The sequence below is a fragment of the Anastrepha obliqua genome, chromosome 2, assembly GCF_027943255.1.
Source record: "Anastrepha obliqua isolate idAnaObli1 chromosome 2, idAnaObli1_1.0, whole genome shotgun sequence".
NCBI lineage: Eukaryota > Metazoa > Arthropoda > Insecta > Diptera > Tephritidae > Anastrepha > Anastrepha obliqua.
This window is the reverse complement of record NC_072893.1, coordinates 60,838,597-60,859,182: the sequence shown is the minus strand read 5'-3', so window position 1 is coordinate 60,859,182 and position 20,586 is coordinate 60,838,597. Positions and strand designations below refer to the sequence as shown.

Sequence of the window (20,586 nt, the reverse complement as noted above, 5' to 3'; positions counted from 1 at the left end):
TTTCATACATATTCACACACTCGTTCAATCAATTATTGTTCAGAGGGTAACGAAATGAAGTGTTAATTTTTTTCGTATATCACTAATACATTCTTAGTTTTTTCGTAAAAAAACCGATTCATTACCCCGGCTACGTCAAAAAGCAACGAAACCCCCTCCAAAAATCACATTATTCTCAAACAACCAGCTTACAGCAAATATTCTAGATAAAGGTGGTCGCTATTTCGGTAGCCTAATGTGAAAGTGCATTTACTACTGTGTCCAAAAAATAAGGTGACATTGTATTTATTTTGAAAATTCTTTATTTATTCTTCCAAATCAATTTCATCCCCTTCAAAGTAATCCCCTCCCGACACAATGCACTTATGCCAACGTTTTTTCCAATTTTCGAAACACTGGTTGTAGTCACTTTCCGGGATGGCCTTCAGTTCCGTCTTCGTTGCGGCTTGAATCTCCTCTATCGTGTCAAAACGGTGTCCCCGGAGCGGTCTTTTGAGCCTGCTGAACAGCCAGAAGTCGCACGGTGCCAGATCAGGTGAATACGGTGGTTGCGGAACGATATGGGTTGAGTTTTTGATGAAATGATCACGAATTACGAGTCCAAAAAATTCAATGTTTTCGGTACCAGTCGAGATTTGACGCGCTTGAGGCGCAAAACATCCTTCAAAATGGTATTGACTGAGCCTTTCGATATGCCAACATCATCAGCAAGGTCTCTAATCGTTAATCGACGGTTTTTCAACACCAAATCTTTGATTTGTTGGACGTGAGCTTCGTCAGTTGAGGTTGATGGTCGCCCAGGACGCTCTTCGTCTTCGACACGTTCACGACCGGCTTGGAACTCACTATACCACTTGTAAACATTTTTTTTAGACATAGCCTCATCACCAAAGGCTTTCTGCTCCATCCTCAACGTATCCGAAAATTGATTCCGCAAACAAAATTTAATGCAAATTCTTTGCTCAACAAATTTCGACATTGCAAAAAACGAGAAACTCACTTTTAGCAGCTCACAAAACGACGCGTATCTCAAACAGTAAATGAATATTTCACATGAAATTTGACATAGATGTCACTCACAGTACTACCAACCTAAAAAAAAAAAGAATTCTCCTAATCCTTCAAAGCGCGCAGTTTAAAATCAAATGTCACCTTATTTTTTGGACACAGTAGTATACCAAAAAAAACTCCTTATGACCAAGGATGATAGAATACACGATTGCGCCTTTCGAATTCGCCGTGTCGTAAGAGCCCATGAATAAACAAACAAAAGGAAAGGTAATTACTTGTTTGCGGAGAAGAAGGGTAGGCGAAAGCAATGGAAACAACCAAACACAAGAAATTATATGCACACACATACACTTTCTTGCCACGGCGTCTTCCGCAAACAAACTGAATTTAGAGGCTTTATATTAATGTGTGCTTTCACAAATCGCAATATTACCAAAGTAGTTTCTCCTACTTTTGTTTGTTTTGTTCGTTTGTTTTGTAGTGTGAAGGGAGCTGACGTAGACTGTCCAATCGCGAAAAATAAAGTAACAGGTAACGTGGAATCGTAGATAGTACTAAGCCTAAGTTTTTATTAACTTGCTTATCGATTATTTATAATTAAGACATCTGGCATCGCCATAGTTGACAGCTGTGCAATGACAAATATGACGTGATTGAAATGTTTATTCGATTTCGTGAAGTTTGGTTGTTTCAGCTGTGACGTGTCAGGGAACGCGAATATATTTCGTGTAATATGTTGGACTACGTTGTTGTATTCACGAAAGGAGGTATTATCCTGTGGGATAATAATTCCTCCGAAATAACTTACACTTCATGCATCAACAATCTTATTAGAAGTGTCTTACTTGAGGTAAATTTTATAAGTATATTGCTTTCGAATTATATATTATTACTATATTTAACTTCAATAGGAGCGCAATGCGGAATCAAAATATTTTGAAGAAGATAATTTAGCTGTACAGTTCAAGCTTGATAATGAATTAGATCTTGTGTTTGCAGTGATTTTCCAAAAAGTAATCAAATTGAATTATTTGGATGCTTTCCTTTCGGAAATGCAACAGGCATTTAAGAGAAAGTTTGGCGAAGTTCTAGTATCCTTACTAAGGCTTCCCACGAAATATGACTTTAATGAAGAGTTTCAAAATACATTGACAACAGTAGAAAAATCGGCAAATAAAATCAGTAAGGCTCCAAAGCAAATGCGCTCATACAATGAATCTACAAAATCTAAAAAAAGCGTTGCATCTATGTATGATGACAACAATAAAAATGAAAACGCAAAAAGAGTTGTTATACAAGAAACATACAAACAGCAAGAGCCCCAGTTAACAAACGAGAATCTAATTTTGGAAAACCGCAAAAAATTGAAAGAGAAGATGACGGCGAAAAAGAGCCCTACGGAACCTAAATCTAAGACACCTACCTCGGAGAAAGCTGGAAAAAAACCGAGGGTGTGGGACTTAGGTGGCAGCGCAAAAGATGCTGTAATTTTGGATCGATCAAAGGATCAACCACAAGACGTACAATACCAAAGCGTACAAAATAATGTAAGTACCTATGTACATATACATTTATTTTGTTAGATATAAACCTAAAAAGGGTTGGCTTTCCAGTGCTACCACGATAAATTTGCTTATATGCTTGTCTAAGTGAGTGGGTCGAATTTAAAAATTATTACACATATAGTCACTATATCAGCCTTTTATTAAAAATGGTTAATTTTTGCATGAGCTTAAAAAAAATGTGCATGTGTTACAAAAACAAAAATATTTTTACAAATAGTGAATAACTGCATCTAGATAAGTGGTGATAGGAAGAACATACATATATAACTAACTAGCATTTCCCAGTGGGCTTCGCACCACCATACATAAAATGTTTTTTTTATATCGCAAGAAATTTTTCATATTCAGTTTTCTTTATAGTACTCGTAAAATGTTTAAACAGTTGTATTAGTTGATTTTTTTCATTCAACATACTTTCTAAAGATGTCACAATAGCCTTTTCTGTACTTTTTTAAAATTTGATTGTGGTGGTCACCTATATACAGGTAAGGTGAAAGAGCCGATAAAAACTTGTAATTAAACTTTGATTCTTTAATTTCCATTTCAATTTTTTACGCTAAATAAATAATGCTAAAATAAATAAAGTTAGAAATGTTTTTCCAGTTCCTTGAATGCTCCAGTTTTTATTATATTTTCGTCCAAAATTAATATTAACATAATACACTTACAACCACAACAGTACAACAGAAACGCTTAGATACTGCTACAACAACAACAACAACAGAAACGCTCGTGAGCGGCTGTGTATTTGTTGTTGTTTTTCCCATACAGGCATTTCGTATGAGAGGAAACCATTACTCACATAAAATGTCATAACTCAGGAACGGCTGCACCGATTTCAATCAAACTTCACACAAACCACCTCCTCAAAGATAGAAAAGAACTCTAAAAATTTTGTGTCAATCGGTTTGGCGGTTCTTGAGTTATAAGATTACCAAGGAAATGTAACTTCTTTTTATATAATATACATATATAGATGTTATTAACACCAGTTTGCTTTATTATGCTAATATATAAAGTCATATGTAGCAGAAGTGAATGAAAAAACAGCCTTTATTGCGTATGTCTTAGTCGAAATATTTTAGGGCTAGAAAATTCATAAATTTTGTATGTAAACTCTAGGTATTTAAGTTTCTAGGTTGAGATTCCTTCTAGAAGGTATAATATTTCGAGTTATGTTTTTTGTTTCTTGCTCTAAATTGTCTCTGATGCTATGAAAATTAAGGTTTTTAAGTTACAATGCATAATTTAGCTATTAAAGCAAAATCATCTTTGAGAAATCAATATTTATTAGAAATATTTATGTATATTACAATTTTTTTTTCATATTATGTACGTATATTATAATTAAATGCATTACCCCGAATTTATTCTAATTAAGCACCCTACTCATCTTTCCTAACCTTTTTCTTGTTTTTAGATTGTTGGCACAATGCAGGGCCGGATTCGCGATCTAGAAGTTGAAAGCGATGATGAAGCTATGGAAATTGAAGAGAAAAAGGGTCCCAGTGCTGCAAAATCTAGTGGTATTTTATCATATTTTAAAGGAATTGTAGGATCCAAAACGCTGACCAAAGTAGAACTGCAAGCGGTGCTGGAAAAAATGCGCGATCATTTGATATCTAAAAATGTAGCTGCTGATATTGCTAACAAGTTATGCGACTCTGTTGCTACTAATTTAGAAGGAAAATCATTGGGCACATTTGATTCGATCGCATCATTAGTAAAAAATTCTTTAACAACATCATTAGTGCGCATACTATCGCCTAAGCGGAGAATTGATATTATTCGCGATGCACTAGAGGCTAAAAGTAATGGTAAACCATACTCAATCACATTTTGTGGAGTTAACGGAGTGGGAAAATCTACGAACTTAGCGAAAATTTGTTTTTGGTTAATTGAAAATAATTTTAGCGTACTAATTGCGGCATGTGATACATTTCGAGCTGGTGCTGTGGAACAGCTTAGAACACATACCCGTCATCTAAATGCTTTGCATCCTCCAGAAAGACATAATAATCGCACTATGGTTCAACTTTATGAAAAAGGATATGGAAAGGATGCTGCAGGAATTGCAATGGAAGCTATTAAATATGCTCATGACACTTGTATTGATATTGTGCTTGTCGACACAGCTGGTCGCATGCAAGATAATGAACCTCTTATGAGATCATTATCTAAATTAATTAAAGTAAACGACCCAGATTTAGTTTTATTTGTAGGTGAAGCACTCGTCGGAAATGAAGCTGTTGATCAGCTTGTTAAATTCAATCAATCTCTTGCCGACTACTCCGCCAATGAAAATCCTCATATAATAGATGGTATTGTTCTGACAAAATTCGATACAATCGATGATAAAGTGGGAGCAGCTATATCTATGACCTACATCACTGGGCAGCCTATTGTGTTCGTTGGCACGGGACAAACCTATTCAGATCTGAAAGCGTTAAACGTTAATGCTGTAGTACGCGCATTAATGAAATAAAAGATTATCTGAACTCCCATATACTTAAGCTAAATCAATATTTTTTGGTTTTTATCGACATTTACATATGTTAAAATGTTAGATGAGAATAAATTATAAAGTTAGTTTGTGCAAGAATAAAGGAAATTATATTTTTATAGATATCTATTTCTATAGCTATTGCGTTGATAAAAGGGAATTCGCTGGAGAAAAATCGCCAAAAACAATAGAGGTGGTTTAACTCTTGAGTCTAACCGGGCCCAAATTAATTGGTAGATCGTGCTAAAGTGCATACCCGAAACATAACACAAAATTTATTAAATGAATATATGAGTATCTGTACTTATATAAGTATAAATATTACGAGTTATCGGGATTTTCGAGCTAGCGGAATTATGAGTTATAACAAACTACTAACTTACGAGGTATAAAGGCAAAGTAACGGAAAAAAGGGATTTGCGATTTTTTACTATTTCGGCAATTATAAATTGTAGAGCAACATGAATAATGAATTTGAGTTGCAGAGTATTTTTGTCAGATACGAACGACTACAAAAAAATTGACGAACTCGTTCGTCTGAGAAAAAAGCAATTTAGCGAGTTGTTTGAATTACATACATTTATACGAATTATACAAGGGCCAGACTTTGTTACGAATTGTGGCGATTTTGAACTTACCGAGCTTGCGAGTTATCGCATTTCCACCGTATATGTACATATTCTTAGCAGAGTTTAATTCTCATATTTACTAGGTTGTTCAATAAGTTTTGCGGTTCGATCAGAGAGGTCGTTGTTACTAGCTTAATTTAGTTTTTATTTTCTTCATTTCAATCTGTCAATTCATTCTTTGTTTATAAGCTATTAGTATGGACGTGTAACAGTATTTTCTACAATGGAAAAAATCAAGTATCGTGGAGTGAATGACTTTTTATTTTTGGATGGTTTAAAAGCAAAGGAAATTTGTGAACGAATGTTGAAAGTGTATAAGGACTTTTCGCCATCAATTAGTACAGTAGAAAGATGGGTTGTTGAATTTAAACGTGGTCGTACAAGCCTTGAAGACGATCCACGTCAAGGCCGTCCAAAAACAGCAACAGCACCAGAACTTGTAGAAAAAGTACAAGATATCATATTAGAAAATCGTCGGGGGACTGAGAGATTTAGTAGAAGGTAAGGTATATTTAGACTGAAGTATTGGGTTTCAGAACGCTGTGTGCACAATGAATGCCGCATTCGCTCGCAATGGAACATTTAGTGCGTTTTAGAAAAAAGGATAATGTGGATTTTGTGCGTCGATTCATCACTATGGATGTGACTTGGGTATATCACCAAGGTCTTAAATCAGAGAAGAGGCTAAAGAGTGGTGTGAACCAGTTCGTATCCGGAAATCGTCTAACCAGGTGTTAGCATCAGTGCTTTGGGATGCGAAGGGATTTTTGTTTGTGGATTACGTGCAAACTGGCAAAACAGTAAATTCTGAATATTATTGTAATTTTTTAGACCAACTGAAAGAAAAAGTTCTTGCGATAGACCCAATTTGCAAAAGAAAGAAATTATTTTTCATCAGGACAATGCACCGTGTCACAAGAGCATTTTGACAATAGTTAAAGCCTATGAATTAAAATTCGAATTGATAAAGCATCCACCGTATTATCAAGTGTGCAACACGTCCAGTGGAAGGGCGCGAACATAAATAATCGATATGAGCTACTATTTATGCAATAAACGAGGAGAATACCTTTATTTTTAAAAATCGTAAAGAAGCTTAGACCTTATTTTATAAAACTGTTTCAAAACGAAAAGCGAAGTATATTTTATACTTACATACTTCTTTTGATGTATCGGATTCGTTTACAATACTTAGTAAATATCTCTTTAGGTTTGGAGAAGTGCTCTGAACATCGAGACAGTACATTAAGAAAAAGAAAAAATACTGCTGATGCCCCAAATTTATTTCAACCTGTTTATTCAGGCTCAAATAAAGCAAGGGATAAACTTCGTTTAAAAAACTGAATAAAATTGCCCGCTACAAAACTAAAGAAAGAGTTTGAACAAGCAGTCCGACTTTTACAAGCTATATAATTTCATTTATAGTATTAAATGCGATTTTACACAAAAAAATTAAAAGAAACAAAATCTAGGTGTGTGGTTGCTATAAAATATATACATATATTTGCATATACTAAAGTATGTATAAGTACTTATTTAATACTAAGCTGCCTTGAAGGGTTGTATTGTGTTAATGATTTTTTTTACTATGTAACACATGGGCTGAAAAATCCCGGGTCTAACAAAGAAAACACTGTTTCTTTTTTGTTCAAAATTAGCTTTATTCAGCAACGTAATTTCTATTAAGAATAACGCAATCATTGCAACGATTTATCTTTTGCCTCAAAATAGGAATCAGTTTCAGGGACAACCTTTTTGGCGAACTTCTTTTAGGTCTGCGAACAGCCATTAGTCGCTGGGAGCCAAATCTGGCGAATACAGCAGATGTGGGAGCGATTCGAAGTTCAATTCATGTAGTTTTGGCATTGTTTTCATTGACTTGTGACACGGCGTGTTGTCTTGAAAGTGAGCAAAAGCAGCACCCACTTTGAACAGAGCTTTCTCGTAGTCAAATGCTCATACAATATAAAGTCAACACGTTCGTTTGATTCTTTACTATGTCAGCTAACTTACGCAACTTCACGCTTCGATCATTCAAAATTATTTAAGATTTAAAAAAAAAAAAATTTAATTATAAAAAATAAATTTTAAATTTTATTTTTGGTCGAAAAAAAATAAGTAAAATTTTTGATTAAAAAAATATCCGTAAAAAAATAAGTGAATTGTTGAGTTTTTTGAAAAAAAAGTAAATCATATAGGATTAATATTCCGTGGCTAACAAATATCTTATTGCTATATACAAATCTTAAATAGACAAATTTTTTCCGACTGACTTTTTGGATTATAAGTTATTTTCGATCCCTGCTAAAAACAGATGAAACAAAGCAATATTTTTTTTGTTTGGGTATACCGAAGTTATCTGATTTATTATACAAATATTTTACAAACAAGAAAAGTCAATTAAAGAGTAAAAGATTTTGACACTATATGCTACTAAGAAGCTTTGTACATATGTATGCATGTAATTGAAAATAAGTATATCCAAAATGTGGATATAGCCTAAAGAGCGTTGGCTGCTTGCAATCCCATTCAAGTACTGAGCAAGTCTTTATTCTGTACCACAAAACCAACCACATTTACCTAATCCTTACTTACAGATAATGCAATATTTTACTTTCCAACAATTACACTTATTAATTCAAGCATCGAACTTAATTTTAATTTTATGAATGTAAAACTATTTATAAAATAAAAGTAGTTCCTTCTTAATGCAATAGGTATCTCAAAGTCCAAATGAATTATAATAATATATGCATGTATTTACACATGTTATGAGACAGGTTTCAGCAACAAAAATTCATTATATAAATTAATAAGAAAAATTTATTTTTATAATTATGAATAAGGTGCGAGAGGCTTTGAGATATTTGCTAATTTTGACTTGTTAAAAGAGACGAACTTTTTAGTTATTTGCAACATGTCAATACGCTCCTTATACATGACCTTAATCCTAATTGAATACCCAAATATGTAAAAATACTTGCATGTAAATGTAGACATGTGGAAATTGTTTTTATCTATTTATATTTATTTATGTATACATGCAGTCAAGTAGTATTATGTGAAACTTAACCCTCTAAAAATCGTGCTTGTTCTTCATTTTATCTTCTACACTCTCAGTTCTCCGATTTCAAGAACATCACGAGGAACGTATTATTTATTTTTAAATATTATAATTTAATGTGTATTCAACTTAAATTACATGGTAAAATAAGTTCAGTTAATTAGATTTGACAAGCGCCCATACCTTTAAAAAAATTTAAATCACAGAACTTTCCTAATCAAATGAGGCGCCAAAGCTTGCCAATATTTCAGTTTGTTGTTGTACTTGTTTGTACAAAATGTTAAATCTTTGCAATATAACCAAAATTTGCGTAGGAATACATTGCTGTAAAGGAAGAGTATGTGTGTATATATTGGTCTAACATCTCCTATAGTTCATAAATACACAACTATGAATGTAAGCAGCTTAACTTCTCATCGAAAGCAATCTCTCTAATATCAGCGGCAAGTGAAGTACATAAATATTTTATACTTATTAACAATAGTGTTTTCAGTCCTAGCTCTTCTTATTTTTTTGGTCAATATATGAAATAATACTACTTTGACTACTGTCATCCTCGACTGTATCATTGGAAGTTTCTAAAAAGGATTTCGACAACAAACTTAAAGATGACGAAAATTTTGGCTTCGGTTGAGATGATGGCGTCATATTTGTTGTCGCCGATGCTGTTGCCATAAATGATGTTGATGACATTGGTAATGGAACATGGAAATGTTTTTCTGTGTTATTGCTTAATTCCAAAGTTGGTTTAATAACAGGAGTGTTATTATGCTTTATAGCTTCATAAAGTTCATCAATAGATGGATCATTCTCACTCATTCGTTGTTCCAATGAATATTCCGTTTTCGGAATTTCATCATCAAAGTCATTTAAGGGATCTTCGATGTCGCTGGTGTTCGATGATTGATAAGGAAACTCTTCGGTTAAGGTAATGTTTAGGTCATTGTCCGGTTGTGGTTCATATAACCCGTGGCTTCGTATGCTTATTTCAGAATTCTGATAATTTAAATCACTTTCGTTGGTCGGACTAATCGAATGTGCGGCGTTTTTGTGTGGCATTTTAAAGACATTGCTTTCACTAGCAGATTCAAATTTTTCGGAAAACTCTATTTGTTTCAGTTTAAGGCATTTGGGAGCTCTTTGGTTGTCACTAATTGTAAAAGGTACACTAAGCGAACTGCCATTCCAGGAACCAACTCTACTGTTTTCTAAATTAAGAATTGATGAATGATTTGATAGATCATTTTTTAAAAATCGATTTGAGGGCTCAGCGGAATCATGGAGGTTGTTGAGTGATTTTGAATGTTTTGGGTTGTGTCGAATTAAAAAACCTGCTGTAGAGTATTCATCGACGTCTACATGGTTTGTAATATGAAGTGCCTGCGAAATATAGATTTCATCCATTTTTAGATCGAGTGTATTTTCCGATGTGCGCTTGCCTTTTTCATCATTTCCAAGACTTGGTAAACCCACACTATTCATAGCCTCAACATCCCCATTCTCCATTAATTGCGGTTGCATCTCTACTAAGTTAGAAGCCTTAGGCAATAATGCTGATTGCTGAAATGAATTTGACTGTTCATTACAAATTGGCGAAATTGCTGCTGATACAACTAATGCATTTTGATATAATGGAATTTGTTGTTCACTCGAAAAGTCTTGTTCACTTTCAATTTCTTCTTCGTGTTCACTAAGTGTCTCTACGCAACTTGATTTACAAGAGCGGTTTGCACTCCGAACCTTAATGATTTCGTGCTTTGGCTCCATTGTCTCAGGTATATTAGTGTAAATGTTTGCAACAAAATCGGGTGCAGTAGAACGATTCTGAACAGAAAAATCCGAATTTAATCTAGACATAGGAATGCCTTCTCGAAAATGTTCCATAGGTGTGTAATGCGGTGATTTTGATCCCATATGCGAATTTGTATTTGATTTGTAGTAGATATTTGTATTATTCACTTTGCTACCTCCTCTTAACAGGGTAATGGCATTGTGTCGTTTGGAGTAGATGTGCGCATTTTCACTTCCAGTTAAAGATGAGATGTCACTAACATTGTCCAAGTAGTCAATGCGCTCCACTTGACGTTGCAGTTCAAAATTATTACGCTTGGCTAAACGTTTTTGCTTTTTAAAAAATTTTCGTGCTACGATTATTTGATTTGGGTTGTAAAAAATATCAGCACTAGGTATTTCGCACGTTATGGGAACAGAAGTAAGACTATTTGCCGTCAAATGGTGATTGTTGATGATGGATGTTTGATTAACATTTGATGAGACTGTGCCGAGTAAAGGACAGTCAATATTTTGTAAAACTTGTTCGTTTTTATGTGAATTACTCTTCATGCTCCGAACGCTGCTACTACGATGCCTCGAACATTGACTATTGGACCGCGATCCTGACATGCTTACATCATAAACTGCAGAAGTTTTGTTTGCAGGCATGGTTGAAGGCACATTTGTATCATAATAATTATGCTGATAGTTTCTGCACATTGCATTTGTAAAGCAAAACCTTCGGCCCCACGCACTTCTTGTGTCATTTCTAGACAAAGTGTAGAAAAGTATTAAAAAGAGTCCCAACAATATGCAAGATGTTGCGAAAATCACACTGTACATTCGTTGGGTTGTTAAATTTTCAGCTGCTTGATAAACAAATATTGCCGCTGATGTCCACGAAATAATAAATAGTATTAAAAAAAGCAAATGAGCGCGCAAATGCGTTATATTTGACCTTTCGAAGTCATCCACTATACTGCTGACCGGATTGCTAAGTGTGAGACTTCTATATTGTTCGATACCAGTGGAATTATGATTGACTCGTTGCCCTGTGGTCTGCTTCAATTCGAGCCAATCTAAATCAATATTTTCAGTAGTCATTGTATTATCTGCAAACTGTTTATTGGCCAACACATTTATTGCCCTCTGGTTCATGTGACAATAGACACACAGCATAAGTATTCCGAGAAAAATAAGAAGTATTATTGCTGGCACCAATAATGCGTTAAATGACGATGAATTGTGTAGAAAACAAAATGAATATGTGGCATATTCATGGATGTTCACCGCACTCGATATACCGCAAATTATCATTCCAATACCCCAGCCAACTAAATATATGCTAAGTATTGGTTTTCTTAATTTCTTCTCTTTGGATACGTCAGACTCAGCGGTTACTCTATAATTTTTGGACAAACCTTTGTACAAATTACTTAGACATACACACAACCATAACAATACAGATAAGGAAAAGTAATGCAATAGAATTCCAACTATTCTGCAAATATGAGGATATTCAGTTTGATAAATACCAACAACAAACACTGCCGACAATGACGAAACGGAGAGCCATATATTCACAAGTGAATGCCTTTGTTGACGATTCATCCGTATTGCTTTACGAAATATTATGAACGTGGCAATGTTAATCCACGAACAGAAGAATACTACAATACTCCCAACGTAAATACTTACAGGAGCAAATTTAAATGTTGCTCCTGAACCTTCAATTGTATAGTCGTTAAGGTATTCCCTCCGTTGTAGAAGACCATAGTAACCCAATCGACTGCATGTAAACAACAACAGGCCACGGTGCAAATACAATTTCCGACATTCCCGAGTGTTCCATTCATTTTCCTCACTATCCCACCATGCAGGTATTGGTGAACTTATTTCATTATGATAAGGGTGAACTCTTAGCATTATAAAAATTTTATCACTTATGTCTACTAACGGATGTGGTTCAACCGATTCTTTTGCTATTTTGGCACCTATTACGACAGAAGTCTGAATAAGATTTTTTACTTCAGGCAAACTATTATTTTTACCATGGTGACTGAAGAGATTTCCGTTTCGAAAGACGGCTACCATTAACCTAATTGATTTTTCAGATTTATCAAACAAAGAGTTAACGGGAACTTGTATGGCAGCATCTATATATCTTTCAAACATTGGAAATGTATCGTTCGAAGTACTGCATTCGAAATTACGCCGTCCCATGTTATTAACACTGTTTAACCAGATACATGATATACCGGTAAATGAGTCCACGTGAATATTGAAAAAATCAACGAATATATTCCTGGGAATCGACCACGGCTCTATGGCGATTTCTTGAGAAGGGGGTGGTAGTGATTGAATTTGAGACGAAGCTGTTTCAATTATATTCAGCATATTTAGGCAAGTTTCAAAATGAGCTTGTGCAGCCTCAAACAAGCTTTTAGGTAGCAATAAAAGTTGTGATACTATACTCAGTAATAGGTATGAAATATCCTGTTGGGTTGTTATGTATTCATCATATTTCCTTAAGGTACGAGCAATAAACTCCAAATCTATCGGATCCCTAATATTATTCAGATATATTTGAGTCCGTGTGAAATTGTGAAGCCGTTCAGCGATTTCAAAAGCATTACTTTTTGTTAAAGTGAAATTCATTTTGGAAAACTGTTCAAGAATTCTGGTAGTTTCACTAACAAACGGACAAGAGCTCGTTTCTAAGTTATCCCATTCTCCGTTTTGATTGCAATAATATGTTGCTAAAAGTTTCTCATCTTCATTATCAGCACAGACTAAACTCACTTTTTCACCCCGTATCGCTTGTGGCCAATAATAAGTCCCTTTATTTGTGTGAATTGCAGTCGCTTGGCAGTATTGAGTGTCTTTTGCTATTACCACCACAGCAATTGCTTTAGATAAGTTCGCCTGCTGTGAATTCAGGGTACAGTCCCACATTCCAGAATGGTTTTTAGTTATTTTTCCAATTTTAAGAATAGAATTAAGTATTCCTGAATCGGATAGATGCCTTGTTGAGACATCGATGTCAGAAAATACTTTCTCCGGATCATTGAAAATTATATCTTCAGTAGAATTGGAACGGCGAATTTTTTCAGACCAACCCCAAAAAATATGGGCCCGCGTTGATGGTATATCTTCCGATTCTCGGGGTACTCCAATAGCAACACGAGGAGCACGGCATTTCAATACAAGTTCGTCTCCTTCAAAAATGATCTGAAAGAGAAGTGAAAATATTTGAGTATGGATATTTTTGGTAGTGACTGTTAAATTAAACAAGTAAGAAGGGCGACATTTGGTCCGGACTGAACTTTATATGCCCGCGCATATTTCAGTAAAACTTGAATTGGCTGCTAATTTTCAGAATCAAACAACCTCAGAGACGATGAGAGCTACAGCTTGTAAATCAGAGAGGTGAAAGGAAATTCAATACCAAGTTTGGGCAAATTTTATTAAATCGCTATCGAGAAATACGCATTTACTTAAAATTAGGTGCGGCACCGCCAATTTTTAAAAATTTTACTTGCATTTATATCTTTTCTTTCATTTGTACCAAATTGTGCGCCATTTATAACAGAGGTATGACGCCCACGACAGTCGGTTCTACGTTACCGGAACGTCCCAGAAAAAATATCCGGCTAAGGTCTGTCTCACCAGCAGCATTCCCCCTACATGCATGGGGAATGTTTATGTTGCTACAACAAAAGCAACCGCCCATTTTTAATACCAACCTACCTTGTAACGAGTTTCTTTGAAATATATTAATTTTTGCTCGATTTACTAAGCGTATCTAAATCGACTTCTCTTATCATTCTGAACATTTTGGTATATATGTTGTGTAAATAACTATCTCGAATCCTTTATGTTATTGCATACATATGATTAAAGGTATAAAATCTTTGCGAAGAAGTACACGAATATAAACATGTTTTTCCCCAAATTATTGCGGTCGAAATCGTCGCATTGAAGAACGTACAATTCGCGACTTAAACATTTTTTTCTATTACGATATTAGTCATACAGTACGTCACTGAATTCAGAATGGGAAGGCTCATGAAAGAAGGACGCCAATGTAAGATGTGGCTGCTCAATTAGATCGGCCAAGCAAACACTGATTATTGTTGAACGGCTGAAATACTGCTTAAAAAAAACGGTCGTTTAAAACAAAATTATTCTGGGTATGAAGAGCCGGCTGTCGGTTCAACGCGTACATGAATATTTGATACGCTCGATCTTAAAATAGACTTAGCATTTTTAATAACTTGATATTTAAAATTATTTATTTAGGATTTACCTGATTTTTAAAAGGGACCAGCTCCAAAAGTGTTTGCAAAGGAGATTCGCAGTGTAAATCCACGCCAACTTTAAGTTTTTTCAAGAATGTACCTTTGAAATAAACTGGTGACTCGCACTTTGGCGATGGCTGTAACTTAATTAGATGATCATTAGCCCATGCTAATAGCCAAACTAAATCGCAATTGCACACCAGGGGATTATTGGAAATGTCCCTGCAAAGGAAACATGTAAACAACAAAACAATATGAATGTAAATATTTAAAGTACTCACAGATGCTTCAAATTTTGCATAAATTCAAAAGAACCGGAATATATATGCCGAATAGCATTGTTGCTCAATTTCAAACGCTCGATATTGGGCAATGCACCTGCGAATGTATCCTTATCAATTTTTCGCAACAAATTGGACGAAAAATCTAACCGCTTCAGCTGAGTTAAGTTATGAAAGTCTTCACTCTGAATGCTTATAAAAGCATTGTTGCTTAAATCACTGCAATATATAAAGCATTGGTTTTTATTAATATCCATGTAATTATATTAAATTGATTCCCTTACAGTGATACAATGCTTGTTGCAATCTCACCAAACTGTATTTCTTTCCAATTCGAAGTAGGCACTTCTTTAATACCACCACATTTAACACGAATGTTTGAACTATTCTCCGTGGCAGTTTTGCACTGACATATTTCGGGGCAAGTAGAAGCTATGTTTGCCAAGAAATTTTGCATTGGCCATAATATAACCCAAATAAAAATTCCTCTCACAAACATTTTTATTTGATGCGGAAGCAATTACTTTTTATACACCATTACCGCAAACTTTGTACAATATTCACGCCTTTGCTGTGAACAAATACATCTTTTACGTGTAGTTTTGAATTAACTACTTTGTATACATTGCATTTTATGCGATTTCAGAACATAGATTTGTCTTTACGAAAATTACTTATACTTTCAACACTTCATTTAGTTGATAGTTTATAAATAAAAATAATATTTTTATCTTAAAAATGCACTTTAAAGCGATTATAATGTTAAACATCAACAAAACAGTCTTGTATTTTCTTAGCGCTTTAGTACTTTTTCTTCAGAATGTTGCCAGGCGTTAAAAATAATCTGTAAATAGAAAAAATAGGTTTAAGGGTATTTAGGATATACCTATATCGTTGGAATTAGGGAAAGAAAGAAAATGTTTGATATAATTATATTTTTATCAAACACGCAAATATGTTTATAAACTGTGGTGTGTTTGCATGCACATAGATAAGGTTATTCCATTGAACGAAAAATGTATCAAGGGCCTGTACAAATTAGTTCAAAACATCTGGGTTGTATTGCGATGAAGCTAAATTTTTATATTTACTTTTATGCAGGAAAGGCCAATCAAAATTAGCGCAAAAATTGCAAATAAAATTATCTAAATATTGTTCAAAATTGAAAAGACTCTTGAAGTTTCCAACACTGATTGAATGTAGAACAGCTGATGAACTATGGGAGTTTTCGATACATATTTCTGCCTCCCATTTTATACCCGGTGTATAGTATTGTATCAGGATATGATGATGTTATGAACGTAACGATTATTATATTGCCTGATCGAAGGATTTTTTTTTTCAAAAACTTCAATTTATTTTAAACAATTATATGTATACATATATATATATTTGGCACGTACACCCTTTTTTGGGTGTTTGACCGAGCTCTTCCTCCTATTTGTGGTGTGCGTCTTGATGTTGTTCCACAAATGGAGGGACCTACAGTTTCAAGCCTACTCCGAACGGCAGATATTTTTATGAAGAGCTTTTTCATGACAGAAATACACTCGGAGGTTTGCCATTGGCTGCCGAGGGGCGACCGCTATTAGAAAAATGTTTTTCTTAATTTAGGTGTTTCACCGAGATTCGAACCTACGTTCTCTCTTTGAATTACGAATGGTAGTTACGCACCAAGCCATTCGGCTACGGCGGCCGAATTAAACAATTAATTGTCGGTTTTTTTCTCGAAGATCTGAAAAATATTTCCTGAGGCCGCCATATTGTTAATTTTGAAAAAAACTTCCATCAGGCACAAGATTATCTATTAATAAAACTAATTTCTCTTGTGCGATTGATTTTAGGTGAATCTCCAAGGACTTGTGATGATCACCGCAAGGGACTTCTGGACAAACAGTAATAACTTTTACAATTTATTTTTTTTTTTTTTTGAAATTGTGCTAAAGTCAAGTCGAAACATGATTTCGCATGATTAATGATATGTTTTTATTTTTGTGAAATAAAGCAATTAACTAGCAAAAAAAAACATATTGAAAATCATTATATTTTCGGGCCTCTGACTACCCTTTACCCTTTAAACTATGTGTACATGTACAACTTATCGAGAAAAAATTTAAGAATCTGTATACAAATGTATGTTAACGTCAAAAAATAGGAAAACGTTGTCACACCATGACCTTTCTTGTTTTGTTTTTACAACAACGTGCACCTGGGCAGGAATCTTATGCACTTTCCAGTAACCAGTAAGGACCAACTAATTATTATATAGGGTTTTTTAATAGGTGCGCTTCAACTTTTTTCCGATAGGGAGGGCGAACGACGCAATATTTTTTATTTTTCGCTTGTCATTTGTAAACTTCATTAGTATACATTTCATCATGGAACGCTACACACTTGAGCAACGATTGCAAATCGTGCAAATTTTTTATGAAAATAATCGTTCTGTTGCTGCTACTTTAAGAGCATTGCGGCCATTTTACGGTCCATTTAACAAGCCGTCCCGTTTTGGGGTTATGTGAAGTCATTGGTCTACAGTAACAAGCCGGCGGCGATTTGTGAGTTCAGAGCCAATATTGAACGCGAAATTGCTGGAATTTCGGCCGATTTATGCAAAAGAGTGGTCGAAAATTGGGTTCAACGATTGGACTTTGTAAAACGTGCACGCGGTGGTCATGCAAAAGAAATCGAATTTCATACTTAAATGTATATGTTCAAACTCGATAATAAAAAAAAATTAGTTAAAAAAGTCAAACCGTTTGTGTTTTATTCAAAAAAGTTCAAAAGTTGAAGCGCTCTTACTGAAAACCCCTATACAATGAAAAATAGGTGGGCTACCACATTAATGGGGGATGCTAATGTTAAAACCATCATTAAACTAATTCATAAAGGTGACTACTGCTAGTCCTGCCTCAACAGAATCAAAATATTGATAGATGAAAGATGTCTTACCATATTTTATAAATCACTCCGTTTACTCAACACATTTCAAATATGTACATCATTCCTTATACCAAGGCATAAGTAACAGAGTTACAAATTAAGTTTTCGGACAATATTTTATCTAAATTCTATAAATACAAATAACGGTTATTTTATTTATAAAACTCATGTTCTTGTTCATCTTTTTTAATATTATTTTTATAACCTTTCTCAAAGTCCTTTCCTAAAACTATGTATCGATTCTCTCTGACGGCATGCATACCTGCCTCTTGGCAAATAGCATTGATGTCCGCACCAGAAATTTTATCTGGTCGTGCTACATAATCTTCCAAGTCCACATCTTCGCTCAAATTCATTTTAGATGTAATTGTCGAAAATATTAATCTTTTTTGTCTTCTATCTGGAAGAGGGAACTCAATTTTTCTGTCAAGGCGTCCAGGACGTAAAAGTGCGGGATCGAGTGTGTCGGCACGATTTGTTGCCATAATAACCTTAACATTTGTCGTTTGATCGAAACCGTCCATTTGATTTAGAAGCTCCAAAAGAATACGCTGTACTTCTCTGTCAGCACCGGTCTGAGCATCAAAACGTTTTGTTGCGATTGCATCAATTTCATCAATAAATATAATAGCAGGGGCATTTTCCTTTGCTAAACGGAAAACATCGCGTACCATACGAGGCCCTTCGCCGAGGTACTTTTGAACGAATTCGGAACCAACAACACGAATGAAAGATGCAGTTGTGTGATGAGCTACTGCCTTAGCAAGCATAGTTTTTCCACAACCGGGTGGTCCATACATCAGCACTCCACGAGGTGGATCAATACCTATATAAAGTACAGATATACACTAATATATTTCTTAAAAATTTACAATCTTCTTACCAATTTGCTTGTATAATTCGAAGTGAGTTAACGGTAATTCAACAGCTTCACGAATTTCCTGTTTCTGCATATCCATACCTCCAATATCAGCATAACTCACATCGGGTTTCTCATCCGGTTGAAGCATCGATATTGAGCTGTCAGCTTCTGGAGGCAGCACATCTACTAAGGCATTGCTATGCTTATGCAGTGCCACAGATGCCGATGGCTTTAATAATTCACGATCAATAGTAGATAAGATGCGAACATAATAGTTGGAACCAGTTGTTGACCCCACGATTCCCGTGTTTTGGTCCACAGCTTCTAAAAACTGGCCAATGACCAATGGGACTGATTGAATGCGTTTAACTTCCTCTTGAGCATGAAGATATTCTTTCTTTAGATTGCGCTGTTCATCCTTAATATACTCTTCTTGTACTTCAAGAAATTCGAGCGTTTTTTGCAGTTTCTACAACAAAATATGCTAAAAAATAGCAGTTTGAAAATATGTACGTATCTCCTTACCTTATATCGCACATACAAATCGTCTACGTCCAGTTCATCCAGAGAACTATGAGCATCTTTTAACTTGAATTCAAGAACATCCTCCTAAAAACTTAAATATAATTAACGTATTTCTTTTGAATCATTTGTATATACCTTTTCCGGAACAAGTACATCCATTTTTATTCAACACCACAAATTTTCGCTTCACTAAAAGAAATTATAATGCAAATGACTGTGTAAAATTTTTAGGGCATTGCCAATTCAAGTAGCACTTATTGATGATGCCACATTGACAGAATTAGAATGCATGCGGATGTTGTCAGCAACATTGATAGAATGCAAGACTGAATTCCGAATTCCCTGTGACGACATCTCTTCAAATAAATAAACAAGAGGAAGAAAATTGATTTGTTTGTGAAGAGAAAGATTAAGTAAAAGCAATAGAAACTGTCAAACAGACATACACATCCTTGCATCGGCGTCATCGGGTAATAATCCCAAAAAAAAAAAAAATGCTTATGGAATTTTATTTATAATTCGTGCTTTTACAATTTAACACGTGGTACTTCAGTTTGTTTATTTTAAATATCACAATTACCAAGCCATTCACTAAATAATCACGATCAGGTAATTTCATTACCTTCTGTTAGCTTCAAAATTTCAGAAACGTATATTGAACAAGTAAAATAAGTACCAGTATATAAGTATAAGGTACATTAGCCCTTCACTAGTCACCGTGGCCATCTTATTTCGTTCGAAAAACAAAATACCTGTAAGTTCAAAGCATAATATTGAACACATTTTAAATAAATAATAGGAACGGTGCAGAATATCAGGCTCAACTTTAAACTCTCAAGTTTCGTCGACATTTTGTTTTTCTACTATCAATTGAGAAAAACTGCGAAATAAAATTTGTTACTCAAATTTTCTCCAAATTTTGATACAGGATATAATTTTAAAGTCCGGATACGAATTCACTATTCTTAAATCTACTGAAATTCAACCTATGGTTGTTAAACAAATTGTTAATATTGTAATTATTTAAAAAGTATTTCTTCCAAGCAGGCGATACCTTCTATATGTATAGATCTAATCTGCAGCGTTGAACAATTGCTTACCAGCTCCACTGGCTATGCATTTTATTTACGTA

General features: G+C 34.5%; 3 protein-coding genes across 4 annotated transcripts; 1 reads left to right on the top strand and 2 right to left on the bottom strand.

Annotated features, from left to right (window-relative positions):
* The first annotated feature begins 1,665 nt into the window (after nt 1-1,665).
* On the top strand, nt 1,666-5,204 carry LOC129237303 (signal recognition particle receptor subunit alpha homolog). The gene is made up of 3 exons (XM_054871964.1): nt 1,666-1,861; nt 1,923-2,558; nt 3,997-5,204. The coding sequence occupies exons 1-3, from the start codon at nt 1,745-1,747 to the stop codon at nt 5,059-5,061; spliced, it is 1,818 nt and encodes a 605-aa protein (XP_054727939.1). The 5' UTR covers nt 1,666-1,744; the 3' UTR covers nt 5,062-5,204.
* Nucleotides 5,205-7,991: 2,787 nt separating this feature from the next.
* Nucleotides 7,992-15,859, bottom strand: LOC129237301 (adhesion G protein-coupled receptor A3). 2 transcript variants are annotated; one of them, XM_054871963.1, is made up of 5 exons: nt 15,412-15,859; nt 15,128-15,346; nt 14,855-15,068; nt 12,597-13,776; nt 7,992-12,539 (listed from the first exon to the last, which is right to left on the bottom strand). In XM_054871963.1, exons 1-5 carry the CDS (start codon nt 15,624-15,626, stop codon nt 9,268-9,270), a joined length of 5,100 nt encoding a protein of 1,699 aa, XP_054727938.1. In that variant the 5' UTR covers nt 15,627-15,859; the 3' UTR covers nt 7,992-9,267. The 2 variants fall into 2 exon arrangements, with proteins under 2 accessions (XP_054727938.1, XP_054727937.1); XM_054871962.1 differs by having other exon boundaries at nt 7,992-13,776.
* Nucleotides 15,860-18,164: 2,305 nt separating this feature from the next.
* On the bottom strand, nt 18,165-19,716 carry LOC129237300 (26S proteasome regulatory subunit 6B). Its single transcript, XM_054871961.1, has 4 exons — nt 19,590-19,716; nt 19,455-19,538; nt 18,951-19,398; nt 18,165-18,893 (listed from the first exon to the last, which is right to left on the bottom strand). The coding sequence occupies exons 1-4, from the start codon at nt 19,611-19,613 to the stop codon at nt 18,220-18,222; spliced, it is 1,230 nt and encodes a 409-aa protein (XP_054727936.1). The 5' UTR covers nt 19,614-19,716; the 3' UTR covers nt 18,165-18,219.
* Nucleotides 19,717-20,586: the final 870 nt, after the last annotated feature.

Bases quoted from the DNA above. Each gene is read 5' to 3' on its own strand.
- LOC129237303 (XM_054871964.1), top strand. From the start codon at position 1,745: ATGTTGGACTACGTTGTTGTATTCACGAAAGGAGGTATTATCCTGTGG. The intron at 1,862-1,922 runs GTAAATTTTATA...TAACTTCAATAG, and splicing joins TTAGAAGTGTCTTACTTGAG to GAGCGCAATGCGGAATCAAA. The intron at 2,559-3,996 runs GTAAGTACCTAT...TCTTGTTTTTAG, and splicing joins ACCAAAGCGTACAAAATAAT to ATTGTTGGCACAATGCAGGG.
- LOC129237301 (XM_054871962.1), bottom strand. From the start codon at position 15,626: ATGTTTGTGAGAGGAATTTTTATTTGGGTTATATTATGGCCAATGCAA. The intron at 15,347-15,411 runs GTAAGGGAATCA...TATATATTGCAG, and splicing joins GCAACAAGCATTGTATCACT to TGATTTAAGCAACAATGCTT. The intron at 15,069-15,127 runs GTGAGTACTTTA...TTTCCTTTGCAG, and splicing joins ATGCAAAATTTGAAGCATCT to GGACATTTCCAATAATCCCC.
- LOC129237300 (XM_054871961.1), bottom strand. From the start codon at position 19,613: ATGGATGTACTTGTTCCGGAAAAG. The intron at 19,539-19,589 runs GTATATACAAAT...TTAAGTTTTTAG, and splicing joins ATGTACTTGTTCCGGAAAAG to GAGGATGTTCTTGAATTCAA. The intron at 19,399-19,454 runs GTAAGGAGATAC...ATTTTGTTGTAG, and splicing joins ATTTGTATGTGCGATATAAG to AAACTGCAAAAAACGCTCGA.